This window comes from Anabrus simplex, chromosome 5 (genome assembly GCF_040414725.1).
Source record: "Anabrus simplex isolate iqAnaSimp1 chromosome 5, ASM4041472v1, whole genome shotgun sequence".
In the NCBI taxonomy this organism is placed as follows: Eukaryota; Metazoa; Arthropoda; class Insecta; order Orthoptera; family Tettigoniidae; genus Anabrus; species Anabrus simplex.
Window position 1 is genome coordinate 255,056,803 of NC_090269.1, and position 15,235 is coordinate 255,072,037.

Consider the following 15,235-nt stretch of genomic DNA (forward strand, 5'->3'; position numbering starts at 1 on the left):
ACCCTCAGAATGTGGGCCGGCAGGGTATAAGAGGTGGTGGTATACAATTTCTACACATTTGATTGCATGCCAAAAGCCTGAATTTAATTGCAAAGCTCTCTGCACTGTTCATATGGAGTGAGGGCTTATGATGCTGTTGACGGTGATTTGTCCATCAGGTGGGGACTTTAAGCCTTGAACAGACCCCTTGGTGCTATTTGACAGGAGTAGGCTATATGCCAGCACTAGGCTTCACCCTCTCCCTTCCTCCTATCATATATCATGCCATTCATTTCATCTCATTAATTCCTCCAATGAGGTTGACGTCAATAATGGTATCCAATTGTAAAAACTCTCTATGAAGTTTCATCTTACTTCACATCCGACCCTGCAGGGAAACAGGACAGAGGTTAGACATAGATAAATAGGATCACTTTAGTCAGTCCATTATCAAAGTCACTTTGGAGGGACTGTTCAAGTCTTGCGGCCCTCCCAGTACTTCTTCGTGTGTTTCAATCTTCTGGTGTAAGACCAATTCCTTCAGATCCTCCCTCATTTCTCTGATCCATTTTCATCCTATTTTATTTTTTGAGCTATAATATTGGGGTTGAAAATATTTGTGTTGTGAGTTTCTTTCTTTTGAATGTGAAGCAAATGCTTGTGTCCTGGATTATTTTGTTTAATTTTGTCTTCTCTGTAATGTCTTCTGGTGTAAGACCAATTTCTTTCAGATCCTCCCTCATTTCTCTGATCCATTTTCATCCTATTTTATTTTTTTAGTTATAACAATTTTGTGCGCTATTTTTAGCCAGTTGCAGCCTTTGTGAGACAGACCCTCCAATGAGGGTGATTTCTTGAGTTGAAATTATACTCTACCAATTGTTTCAGAAATCTTGAATCTTGCATTCTCAGTATATCTCCAAAGAATCCTAGTTGCCTCTTATGCATAGTATGCGTAATGGACTCCAAATGCATGTGCATATTCAATACAAGCTCCATGCCACACTGTTGAATTTCTATGGAAGAGGTGTGTCTGGCTTTAATTTGTTAATAGAATTAGCATTCAGAATCAGTGGTATTTTAAAAACAGAGTAAGTTCTTCCTCCAGGTAAAAGTGTAGCTGCTCTTCAAATAGATGCTACTGAAAATATGCTGCTGTGTCGAGGAAAGGAATATTTGTTTTGAGCATGCTGGTCCATTTACAGAGAAACATTTTGATTTTAATGTATTTGTTACTCATTATCATTTATACTTCCCATAATTACGGTTGCCTATAATGACAAAGTATAAAATTTCGTGTAACTTATAAGTGTGGGATCCTACAGGCCAGTGTTATTGGCATTTTATGTTTTCTTATACATATAAATGATATGAATAAACAACTGGAATCACAGATAAGGCTATTTGCAGATGATGTTATACTGTATGGAGTAGTAAATGAGTTGCTGAATTATGAGCTAGCAGGACCTAGACAATGTTGTGAGTTGGACAGCAGACAGTGGCATGATAGTAAACAGGTTGAAAAGTCAGGTTAAAGTCCTTTCAGTTTTAATTGCTGTGTTGATGGGGTTATAGGACCTTGTGGGGATCGCTTTTTTTTTTTTTTTTTTTTTTTTTTTTTTTTTCCAAGTTGCTACGTCGCACCGACACAGTTAGGTCTTATGGCGACGATGGGACAGGAGAGGGCTAGAAGTGGGAAGGAAGCGGCCGTGTCCTTATTTAAGGTTCAGCCCCAGCATTTGCCTGGTGTGAAAATGGGAAACCACGGAAAAACATCTTCAGGGCTGCCTACAGTGAGACTCGAACCCACAATCTCCCGAATACTGGATACTGGCCGCACTTAAGTGACTGCAGCTATCGAGCTCGGTGGGGATCACTGTTAAGTACCGAGGTGTTAATATAAGCAATGATCTTCATTTAGGTAATCATATTAACAAGGTTGTTAAGAATAGTTACAGATCTCTTCTGAAAGTATTTAGACGTTTTAGTAAGAATGTAAAAGAGAGGGCATGTAAGCCTCTGGTAAGACCCCAGTTAGAGTATGGTTCCAGTGTATGGTACACACACCAGGACTACTTGATACAAGAACTGGAAAAGATCCAAAGGAAAGCAGCGCAACTTATTCTGGGTGATTTCTGACAAAGAAGTAGTGTTCCAAAAACGTTGCAAACTTTTTTAATCCCTCACAATCCTGTAACTTATTTCCTACTTCTCCTTCATAGCTATCCTAGAAGGAGCATTAGTGGTTTCTAAGTTATAAATGACTGACTGGATAAATGAAGAACATTTGTTGTGACACTTTTTATTTTGTATTGCAGGTGCTTCCAAATAGAGCTTACACGTTCGTATGACCATTCATCATTTCGAGATGACCTCCGTTTGCTGTATTTTACTGCTGGAGCGAAAAATGAAAATACAGCTTTTCTCTTCAATGATACTCAGATTGTTGTTGAAGAATTTTTGGAAGATATAAATAACATTTTGAACTCTGGTAAGTCTATCTTTCTTATTCATGTGTGGAACTAATGCTTAGTTACATAATTTGTTCGGGTGGCCACTTTCGTTTGTGGTGATAAAGTTTCACACAATCAAACTCGTACACAGTTCAGAATTACCAGACACACAGCTCTACTAATCTTTTCACTCCCAGGTATCTTTATGCATGTCCCTTCCCAGGTTATTTTTGATATTTTGATGCTATCTGAAATGGGCTAATATTTATTTTATATTTACAAAATTTTAGGACAAACATGATATTAAAACATTATATCTTCACATTTTCACTGAAATTTCACAACTGTATACACCATATGAGCAGATTGTTTTTCTGCTTCCTCCTCCTCCCCACCTCCAGATAAATCACTTCTACTATCGCTTTCTGCAGAAACATTCACTAAGATATCATCTTCAGCACCCTCATAAAATAGTCAGACTTTTTATTATTAGCTAAGACATCTGAAACATCATCTGTCAAACTTTGTTTACTAGTGGATGCAGCCATCTTGGACAACTAAAGACAGCTGTTAAAGAATAATGCAATGGATGATACAGTTCTTCAATGTATATGTCTGGCTGTGGTCTTCTCTGAACATTGTCAAGTGCTGCCATCTCACATTGAACAAGAGAACCGGACCATTCGACAAACACGGGACTGGGAGAGAGCACAACATTTGAAATATGAGTTACCTCATCGTTGGGAGAGTGGAAGAAATGCAGATTTCTGAGTTAACTCGGGCTTGGGTGTGGAAAGACTAATTACTTTAATGAATGAATTTTTAAGTTTTTTTAAAATATCTATTAAAACTTAATAATATGCTATTACATTGCCTGGAACATTTAAATTGCATTGGAGGTTGCACTATTTATTTCTATAATTACTTGTAAAGTAGAATAGTTGTGCCCTCAGGTACTAAATTTGCCTTTTGACCTGAATTCATGTTAGTTGACCTTTTGGTTAGTAATAATTACATAAATCAAAGTGATATAGGGCCAATGACCCAGATGTTAGCCCCTTTAAACAAGTATCATCATCATCATCAAAGTAATAGAGAAGGGATCAGCCATATGACACTGACCTGGACTTGAAGTGTGTCTGTCAAAGTTACCTCCACTCCATGAACAACATCATTCATGGTGATTTCAGCACTAATCTATAAGCTACCAGTAATGATACAGTCATCATCATTTTCATTTCCTCTTGTCCAACTCCTGCCAGGTCGGGGTGTTGATGGCATTTCTCCACCGTTGACTCTCCTTCCACCACTCCTCTTCAGTAATTGTATTCAAGTCCAGTCTTATTTTTCTTATACTGTTCTTGACAGAATCCATCCACCTTGCTCTGGGCCTCCCTCTTGCCCTCTTTCCTTCTATTTTAGCCTCCAACACTTGTTTTGGTATCCTTCCCTCCTCATCCTCATAATATGTCCAAACATCTCAACTTATTCTTCTCCATCCCATCACTCAGTTTTTCTACCCCTGTCTGTTTTCTAACCTCAACATTTCTTACTCTGTCTCTCCTTGTCTTCCCTATCATGTTCCTCAGGAACGTCATCTCACTGGCCAGAATTTTACTCTTATTTCTTGCTGTCATAGTCCAAGTGAAAATTGGTATTTGGAATCTCCTCTAAAAATAAAGAACATGTAATTTTTTGTTTTCAGAAAATCCACTTGGTGGTGGTAGAGGTGGGGGTCATAAATAGTGGTTGATTTATTTTTTTCATGATGATGTTACATATGTGAAAACTGATATTTGGAATCTCTTTGAAAAGTAAATAAACCTGAATTTTTTGTCTGTGGAAAATGCTCTGGGGGAGAGGGTAAAAATTGTGGGAAATTCTTTATTATGAGGATACTTATATGTCAAAAACTGAAGGTGTTACAGACATAAAAATTGGTGTTTGGAATCTCCTCTGAAAATGAAGAAACACATACTTTCTTGTTCTCAGAAAATTCATTTAAGGTGCTGAGGGGGTTGAAAGAAGTGAAGAAGGGGTTGAGTTCTTTTTATGAGGATACTTATATCTCAAAAACTGAAGATGTTACAGACATGAAAATAAGTACAGTATGTGGTATCTCCTTTAAATGTAAAGTACCGTAACACACATGGTATCTGGAAAATTCACTTGTGTGTGGGTGGGTTTTAAAATGGGGTTTATGCCTTTTTCTATGAGGATACTTATATCTCAAAAACTGAAGATGTTGCAGATGTAAAAATTGGTATTTGGAATCTCCTTCAAAAATCAAGGAACAAGTTTTTTGTTTTTTTTTTGTTTTTGAAAAATCCGCTTAAAGGGGGTGAAAAGAATTGAACAAGGAGTTAAGGTCTTTTTATAAGGATACTTATACGTCAAAATTTGAAGATGTTACAAATATGAAAATTGGTATTTGAAATCTCCTTTGAAAGTAAAGTAATACACATTTTTTGTTTGTGGAAAATACACTGGCGGAGGAGGTAAAAAGGGGTTGAATTATTTTTTATGCGGATACTTATATCTCAAAACCTGAAAATGTTGTAGACATGAAAATTGGTATTTGAAATCTCCTTTAAAAATAAAGAAACATGTATCTTTTGTTTTTGGAAAATCCACTTAAGCGAGGTGAAAAGAATTGAAGAAGGCATTGAGTTCTTTTTATACAAAAACTGAAGATGTTACAGATGTGAAAATTGGAATTTGAAATCTCCTTTAAAAATAAAGAAACATGCATTTCTTGTTTGCAGAGAAAGCACTGACAGAGGGCATACAAGGGGTTCAGTTCTCTTTATGAGGATACTTACTGTATATCTCAGAAACTGAAAATCTCATGTCGTTGTTGTTCTTATTTGTATAATTCACCGAGCTCGATAGCTGCAGTCACTTAAGTGCAGCCAGTATCCAGAATTTGGGAGATGGTGGGTTTGAACCCCACTGTCGGCAGCCCTGAAGATGGTTTTGCATGGTTTCCCATTTTCACACCAGGCAAATGCTGGGGCTGTACCTTAATTAAGGCCTCAGCCACTTCCTTCCCACTCCTAGCCCTTTCCTATCCCATCGTCGCCATCTGTATCGGTGCGACGAAAAGCAAATTGTAAAAAAAAAAAAATTTGTATATGTTACCTCAACTACAGTGGTAACACAAAACAAGGCACAAACAGAGTTAAAAGGGGAAGGGAAGAGCAAACTACACAATATAAGAAATCACTACACACTCGGAAAAACAATAGCTAGCATTACGCGGATCTCCAACAAAACAAGTACGTAAATAGCAGTAGGGCCAACTAGTAAACAACAAAACGGGAAGATGAGAGGGCTGGGAACCTACCAAAGGCATGGACATGGCTTAGATAGCGGATTCCGAAATAAATCGCCGTGATCCTTAGATTTGAAAAATATTATTAACAAAATAATTTTACAAATACATTCCAAGTTACGAGCTATAAGTTCAGTAATATACATAGCTTATTTCGTAGCAGTGTAAATTCAAATTTCAAATCAACTATACATCTAGTTATCAATGCAGTTGTACAATGCAATTTACAGTGATGTGAAACAGGTTATCCAAAATCTAGCATACCTCAAGTGATACAGAACTACCAGAGGCAACCCCCAAGGGAAATAACATTCAACTACAATCTACATATTTTAGTGAAACAAGAAACAGGAATGCCTCGCAAACGAACAGGTAAGCCCAGCTGAAAAACTAAGGCGTCATAAGTAACTAATTTGGTGAATCTAGGCGAGATTAGGGCAGACTCCTGTATGAAAAGCAAATCGGAACATTACCGAAATTTTAGCAGGAACGGAATTCAAGAGTGCTTACCCGAGGAGAGTGCCATCCCGGAAACCGGGGGACGTCAACCAAATAGGCTGCTCGTAGAGAGCTAGACCAAGACCAACAGATTTCAGGATACCGAATTAATTCGAACACTGCCTCGCTCACTATATATAGGAATTTCCGGCCTTGGAGGCAGCCAATCAGCGTGCACGAGTTCCCTATCACCACCTAGACTCACCAATCACAACCTTACTTTCGATCGCGAACTTAGACTAACATTCTAGAATACGCCTGATCGCGAATGTCGTATTTCCAGAACAGTCAGAAATATTTTCTAGAATGCATTACCCACAAAACAACACACCCTGTTCCATAATTCATATAACTGTCTGGATCCTTCCAGGAAATATAGAACAGAATTCTACTATTTACAAATGCACGTCACCAATCTTACACAGTACAGGTTAGGTCATTACGTTATCTTATGCTCTACAAATAACAGTACAGATTAGGTCATAATAAATAAAACATTATATAGTACTTCGCCAATAAAGTCTTAAAAAAAAAAAAAACCACTTTCCACTTGCACTACATAGTTCACTTGTGACAGTATAATTCAAACAGTTGTACACTACATCCACTGAAAAGTGGACCATGTTCATTTCTTTTCTTTTTATTCAGAATAGACTATTTATTTATTTATTTATTTATGTATTTATTTATTTATTTATTCATTCATTCATTCATTCATTCATTCATTCATTCATTCATTCATTCTTCTTCTTGCGTTCCGGCCTTCTAAAGACCACGTTACAATTTCAATTGTTCCTCCTTAGTTGTTCTTTCCTTTTCTTCCAGTATTCTTTCATTGTTTCACTGTGTTTCTTTTTCCTGTCTTCAGTCCACTTTGTGCCTGTTTTCTTTTCCTTCCTCCCTTGGAATCCTTCCATTTGTAAGACTTTCTTCCTAAAAATCTTTCTTTCCAATAATTCTTCTTCTCGTATGTTGTTCCTTTCCAGGTCTTTCTTGACTTCTTGAATCCAGGTGGTAGTTGATTTCTTTTCCCAAAGGTACTTGAAGATTCGTTTAGTTAGTCTATTGTCATCCATTCTGTAAATGTGTCCAAGAAATAGCAATCTCCTTTTTCTTATTGTTTCTGATATGTTTTCTACGTTCTGGTAAATTTCATTGTTACTTCTTAATTTCCAAAACTCTGCAATTCTTGGAGGACCTAATATTTTCCTTATAATTCTTTTTCTAATATTTCTAATTTATCAAGCTTGTAGTTCAGTGCTAGACATTCGCTGGCATAAAGGCATTCTGGTTTCACTACTGTGTTGTAGTGCTTTATTTTAAGTTTTCTTGATAAGCACTTTTTGTTGTAAGTATTCTTAGTTATACCGTACGCTCTTTCCATCTTTTGTATCCTCTCCTCTATAGCAGATTTTTCTAAACCATTTTCTTGAATTGTCTCACCCAAATATTTGAATTTCTTTACCTTTTCTATTCGACCAATATCCGTTGCTAAAAACTTTGGGGCACTTTTTATATTCGTCAAAAATTTTGTTTTCTCGGCAGAGATTCTCAAGCCTGTCGTGTTGGCTGTCTTTTCAAGGAGATTGACTTGCATTGCTGCATCTGTAAGGCTTTCTGAAAGTATGGCAAAGTCATCTGCAAATGCTAGGCAATTTATTGCAACACCTTTGTTCTTCTTCCCCAGCATGAGTGGCAATATTTTAAATTCTTTCAGTTTTTCATTCCAAATTCTTACAGTTTTCTCCATGACACAATTGAAAAGGAGGGGAGATAGACCATCGCCCTGCCTGACACCTGTATTTATTTTGAAAGGTCGAGATACTTCACCCATAAATTTTACTTTCGAGATAGTGTCTGTAAGTGTTTCACGAATTAGGTTTGCCAATTTATTTATTTATTTATTTATTTATTTATTTATTTATTTATTTATTTATTTATTTATTTATTTATTTATTTATTCATTCATTCATTCATTCATTCATTCATTCATTCATTCATTTATTTATTTATTTATTTATTTATACTATTCTGTTGCGTCTTGAAATGTTTACCATTCTTTCAATCTCTTCATGTACGTGTGCCCATGTCTAAATTGAAGCGTGAAGGCTCATTTTGATTGTTTTTCTAGGTGAGGTACCAAATTTGTTTGAATCAGATGAATATGAGAAGGTGATTGTGGCCATGAGACCAGATGCTCAGAAAGCTGGCATTGGAGAAGGGAACAGAGATGGAATTTTTGATTTCTTTACCAGCCGTGTTAGGTCCAATTTACACTTAGTGATTTGCATGAGTCCTGTTGGGGATGCATTCAGGTAAGACGATGTGTAAGTGAATATATTCTATAGAGATTCTGGTGTATTGTTAACTAAACATGTTTCATGTGGTAATAATTGTTACAAAACATATGTATCTCATAATTTGTTTCAAAATATCCATGTTAAGTTTATACAGATATAAATAAATTATACCTCAGTTTTCTTTTATTTGGTAATAAATCTGCACTCATCATATTTTGGTGTGTTAAGTTTCTCTTTCCAATGGCTGCTTCACCAAGAGAAAAAAATGACTCTACATGAACAAAATCCCCTCATCATACTTGGCACATCTGTTTCTTTATCTTTTTGTTTCTTCCTATTTTCCTGCCTTTAATCTGGCATTCTTCTTATCCTACACGTCCCTCATCAAGACCTGGCAAAATGGTCCCTCATTGAGTTTGATGCCTCATGAAACTGGGAAGGGAAGAAATGGATGTAGACAAACTGGAGTTGCTGAGCCTATCTATTTGAAGATGACGGTGTATGATGTTGTGGAGTTTATCCTTGTCCTTTGATGTTCTCATATTTGTCCTTGTCTCCTCTTTGCAAGATTAATATCCTCAAACCCAAAAAGAAAGACTCTATGCATGACTATATGTTGTATGCAAGGCTAACAAGAAAAAAGGTGCAACAAGATATGAGAGTGAAAAGCGTTTGGTGGCTTTGCATTTCCCGGAGTGTTTTAGCATGTTTCACACTTCTAAAACCTTTGAATTGTTCTTCAGGTTGAAGTTCATCATCACGTCAAACACAGGTATGATTAAAATTTCAATACAATGCAGATTACATGTATAAAACTTAGTAGTGTAAAACTATATGTTATGTATGACAAAAAAAAAAAAAAAAAATATACAGGATATACACGTATGCTCAGCATATTGAAATTAGTATGCTAATGGATAAACTACATTGCTGCATTCTACTTCAATCACCAGAAGATACAAAGTGATGACAGTAGTGGTAGCAGATGGGCTTGAAATTTTTGTCTGACATGTCTCTGACTGGTTGCCTGTAGTGGCAAGAGGACGAGCTCGTAACTCGGCGATGTCACCCGCCATTGACTTACTCCTCCCAAGGCTGCACATTAAAATGGCAGAGATCATAATATCTTAGTAGAATTTTGTCAGCCAATTGTGTTTCACTTGTATGTTTTGCCATTTGAATATACTACAACTAAATGCCTCTATTATGCACATGGCTAACGGCAAGTGGAGTAAGTGATATAACTATATTTTATGAAGCTCTGTGGCTTAATATTTCAGAACCATATACAGTTTGGACAAAAACTGACATTCTTGTCATTTTCATTTCATTTTTTTAGACAATTGTTCTGACAAGTGATTTTAAGCCTGACTGATGCATAAGTGTCTGGTTAACACTTTGAAGACAAGCGACATACCTTGTACGTAATTTGTTGTGTTCCATGGAGGACGAGTAACATACACTGTATAGCATTGAGTTCTAGTGCTTATATATCCACTTATACATACTACAAATGTTGGCAGCGTGCTGGAGCACATTCTGCAATGCTTATAGTCCAAAAAAAAAAAAAAAAGTGATAGCACATCATCTAAACATAATTCTGTGCATTTCACAGTATAATCAGTAACTGTGGAGTCAAGGTGTCTAAACTGGCAAGATCTAGAGATTTATTGAATAATCCCAGTTCAGACCTCGATGATGACAATTCGGATGAAGAAATTGAAGATACTGTTTAGTAAATTTATAATTTCTTACTTTTTCCCCACCGAGCTCGATGGCTGCAGTCGCTTAATTGTGGCCAGTATCCAGTAATCGGCAGATAGTAGGTTCGAATCCCACTGTCGGCAGCCCTGAAGTTGGTTTTCCATGGTTTCCCATTTTCACACCAGGCAAATGCTGGGGCTGTACCTTGATTAAGGCCACGGTCGCTTCCTTCCCATTCCTAGGCCTTTCCCATTCTATCGTCGCCATAAGACATATCTGTGGTGGTGCAATGTAAAGCAAACAGCAAAAAAAAAAAAAAAAAAAAAAAAAAAAAAAAAAAATAAATTTCCAATCAATTTTAGCTATATCCGCACTTGTACCCACGTTATTTCTACTATCAGGATGCTTACATACTAGTTTTTTTTCTCTTTCATTTTAGATGAGCAGACTTTAGTTGGCCTTGAAAATGCATCTTGGGATAAGAGTGTTCAAATGTATGCCTATTCTCTTGCACAAGCACGTGTAGCTACAACCCAGTCCCCAAGAAACAGAGAGTGGATACTAGAGTGTCCCTTTTTTCCAACTTAATTTTTGAATGTTCACACTCCAATTTTGTTCAAATGGCTCTAAAAATATGGATATACAAAATTTTGTTGAGATCGGAGCATTCTAAGCCATGCTGACATGAGCGTGAAGTCACATGAAGAACAAGTCCAGACTTGCCACCAAGTGCTGAGTCAGGCCTGAGCCTATCAGTATGTGCATTGCCATCTATCATGTCACGTGTTTTTGGGCTGCTAATCTAACATAAGCAGTCGCTTAAGTGCGGCCAGTATCCAGTATTCGGGAGATATTGGGTTTGAACCCCACTGTCGGCAGCCCTAAGATGGTTTTCCTTGGTTTCCCATTTTCACACCAGGCAAATGCTGGAGCTGTACCTTAATTAAGGCCACAGCTGCTTCCTTCCTAGTTCTAGCTCTTTCCTGTTCCATCGTCGATTTACTTATCATGCACTGAACTAGTAGGCATGTAGACCTGCACTATTGTGGTGGGCATTGGTTTGGTGTCTATCTTTACGACAATAATTCTTTCACTATGCTCTTCATAGTAGATCTAACTTTAGTCTATCCGTTTTCCTTTTCAGATTCTCTAACCTACCATAATGATTCAAACTTCTAACATTCCACGCTCCGACTCGCAGAATGTCAGTATCCATCTTCTTAATGATCGCCCCCTCTCGTGTAGTCCCCACCCGGAATCCAAATGGGGGACTAGTTTACCTCCGGAATATTTTACCCAGGAGGAAGCCATCATCAGTACATCATTCATACAGAGAGAGCTGTCCGACTCGTTGGCTGAATGGACAGCATACTGGCCTTCGGTTTGGAGGGTCCCGGATTCGATTCCCGGCCGGGTTGGGGATTTTAACCCTCAATGGTTAATTCCAATGGCCTGGGGGCTGGGTGTTTGTGCTGTCCCCAACATCCCAGCAACTCACACACCACACACAACACTATCCTCCACCACCATAACACCCAGTTACCTACACATGGCAGATGTCGCCCATCCTCATCGGAGGGTCTGCCTTACAAGGGCTGCACTCGGCTAGAAATAGCCAGATGAAATTAAAATTAACAGAGAGAGCTGCATGTCATCGGGAGTTAGTTACGGCTGTAGTTTTCCGTTACTTTAAGCCATATAGCAGTATCAACACAGCTAAGCCATGTTGAGTATTAGTACAAGGCCATAGCAGTCAATCACCTAGACTACCGCCCTTGCAACTCCCAAAAGGCTGCTACCCCAGTTTCGGTGAACCATTTGTTAGTCTGGTCTCTCGACAGATACCCATCCGATATGGTTGCACCTGCGGCTCGGCTATTTGCTTCATTGGGATGCGCATGCCCACCACCACAGCAGGGTCACATGGTTCGCACGGAAGGGAGGTGTCATATACCAGCAGAATCAGCTGATGTTCAACACTAGAACAGCAGAAGGGGTCAAATTGACACCTACCTTCAATTTTTCTTTAATAACGTGTGCTATTCTTATACCGTTTCTCTTCAAATATCTTGACTTTTCATTGTCTTTTTGTCCCATTTTATGGTGATGTATTGCACCCGGCAAAATATTTACATTTTCTTAGATTTTTTAAATGGCATACCCTGGACAGCGGAAGGGGTCATTTTGATGCCTGTACAATTCCTTATTACAAAGCCGGAGTTTACATCGCCAGACAACAGTATGTACATGGCGTGGATATTGGTACTATTGAGCCTTTACTGTCAGATGGGTGTTCAAATTAGTGGTATTATTTTATTCATCTCATCATTTAGAAAGTGTTCTTCTTACAAAGATGTATTACAATTGTCTTTTTACTGAAGACATTACTCGTATGCTAGAAAATTCCAATGTTGAATCTCAAAGTGAACTATCCGATTCCCATGACAATTTTTTCTAGAGACAAACGAGACTAGTGAGGATGTTCATATTGAGACAGAGGATGAATTATCAGCAGAAGTCAAAAGTGTTAATCTGCCTCCAAACTCTCCTCAAATGTCTCAATCTCTGTTTGGTGTTTCATCAGTGGAAATGGACGCTCGAGGCGGATCCGATTGGGAAGTCTTGGATTCAAACTCTACAACCATCTTGTGACAGACTGGGAACACACAGTGCACTTTGATGGCATACCAAGGGAAGAAGAATAAGAACATCCTTTTTCTTAGCACATGTCACAGTCAAGTAACAATGCGTACAGAACGAAAAAAAGAAGCCAGAAACTGTAACTACAATGGCACGGATCACTGGATAGATCTGGTCGGCCAAATGTCTCATAAATATACCACCAAGGGTGCGTGCAGGAGGTGGCCAAGTCATGTCCTTTACAATATCGTAGACCTAACAGCTATCAATGCTTGGGTCATTTACAAACAAGCAACAGGTAGGAAGATAAAGCGGAAGAAGCTCATCCTCCATCTGGCAAGTGAACTAACAAGCTGGAACAAGCAAGGGCAACAACAACAACAACAACAAGTCCTTGTGATGATGAGCCTAGATCTTACATGAAGAGTGTCATGTGTAAAAGTGAAGGCTATGGTATTGACAAAAGTGTGGCTGAAAAAAAAAAAAGACACTGTTGCAGGAAGATGAGTTGCAGTTATCAACCCTGTTGGTGGCAATTATTTCCATGGATCAACTGCAATGAGATAGAATATATTAATTTTTGCAAAACTAGCAAACAAATATTTGAAGAAATTGTTTTCAGGACCGTGTCCATCTAAACAGTGGAAGAAGTGCCAAGTTGGTCTGTGTAAAGGCAACAAGTCTAGCGATGCCTACAGCAAGTGCAAGAAAAGTAGAAGTTGTGTGTGCAAAATGTGTTTAGGTTGCTTTTTATTTTCTCAAAGTGTTTCTGAAAATGTATGATTGTTGCAGTGTGGACGATTGAATAACAAAAAGTGTTCAGTTGGTTAATTTTGTGAAAACTTCTTAGAGAAACAGAAACATGATGCAGTTGTTTATGATTATGCATGTGTCCATCAGTAATATGAAAGGTCCATACACTTAAAGTCAGGTCTTTGTGTGTAAAAGAAAGTTGTGGAAACATAGTAGAAGAAAATATATCTTACTGAGTTCTAATTAGAACATTTCCAAGCATATGATGGGTCAAAATGACCATTTACTGCTGATCTGGGAGTGTAAGATTTTTAACTGTTCTAGTGTTAAGTGGGCTTGAATATGACAGACTCTTATGGCATGAGATGTGCTGGAATGGTAAGAAGTCCCTTTATGAGAAAAAATTCTGGTTCACCATTATAGAAAGTGGTTGAAGAGATATCTATACATAGCAGTAGTGTTGTCCCTTTAGTCATCACACCCTTGTACTTTTAGTCCACTTTTTTTTCCATTCTCTTGTCAAACCTCCTCTCTTTTACCTCATAACAGGGTCTGTTTTTCAACAATGAACACCTCCACTTTTATTATTTCCTACACTGAAGAAGGCTGCATTAAAATATTTTGGTTTCATGTTTATTTTATGTGTATATCCATGCATGTTTACAAGATAATTCCCTGCTTTCATCTATTTGCTGTACATATACTGTATATTTCAGTATTGTTAGCTTTCTTACTGGAAACATTCTCTAATTTTTTCTGTTCTAGGTGCTTATCATCTGAATTTCAGGGAAATTTTCTTTTTCTTTTTCTGCTTTGTCTTTCATAATACCGGTAATGGAAATTTAATTTAACTAATTCATGTTTTGTCTTTCAGGAGACGCTGTCGCATGTTCCCTTCACTGGTGAACTGTTGCACTATAGACTGGTACTTGGAATGGCCCCAGGAAGCTCTCTATTCAGTTGCTCTGAGCTCCCTAAAGGATGTTGGGAATAGCACACTTGTTGAAAATATTTCCACAATTTGCGTCACAATGCATGAGGTAAATTAACTTCCTAACCATAATTATGAAGATATGGAATAATTCTGTAGAAATAAAAATGTTTGTTCTCTCATACTATAGACTTCAGATGTGTTCAATTGGCAGATGTGCTAGAATAGTGAAGAATCCCTATGTGAAGGATACTGAGCTTCCTTTTTGGAAATAGCAATGTTTCAATGAAATTACTAAGAACTTCCTTACCATACTGTTGAAGATATAACCCCAAAAATTTTACTGATTATAAAAAGGAGATTCTTTATATGCTTCTTCATTCACATACTATGTTCCATTAACACTACAGTATATAAAACATATTTGTTTTGTGATTATAAAAAGAAACAAAATTAAAATGATACACTAATGAATATAACTGTCTGCAGCTATATGTTGTTATAATAATACTTTATTAATGGAAATACCATTTTGCATAACAGTAGAGAAGTATAGACAAAACACAGTAAAAAGAAAGTTCAATGGAGTATAAGTAGAAAAAATATGTACAGATATATACACAGGATATATTACAAATAAGCA

At 37.4% G+C, this 15,235-nt stretch overlaps 1 protein-coding gene across 1 annotated transcript in view; it reads left to right on the forward strand.

The window, feature by feature from the left end:
* The window catches only part of Dhc16F (Dynein heavy chain at 16F), a 1,052,459-nt gene that overhangs the window by 618,743 nt on the left and 418,481 nt on the right, over window positions 1-15,235 (forward strand). Inside the window, exons 38-40 of the mRNA XM_068227815.1 lie at window positions 2,298-2,470; window positions 8,396-8,579; window positions 14,536-14,701. Coding sequence (XP_068083916.1) covers window positions 2,298-2,470; window positions 8,396-8,579; window positions 14,536-14,701 — 523 coding nt within the window. The remainder of the gene's footprint in view (window positions 1-2,297; window positions 2,471-8,395; window positions 8,580-14,535; window positions 14,702-15,235) is intronic.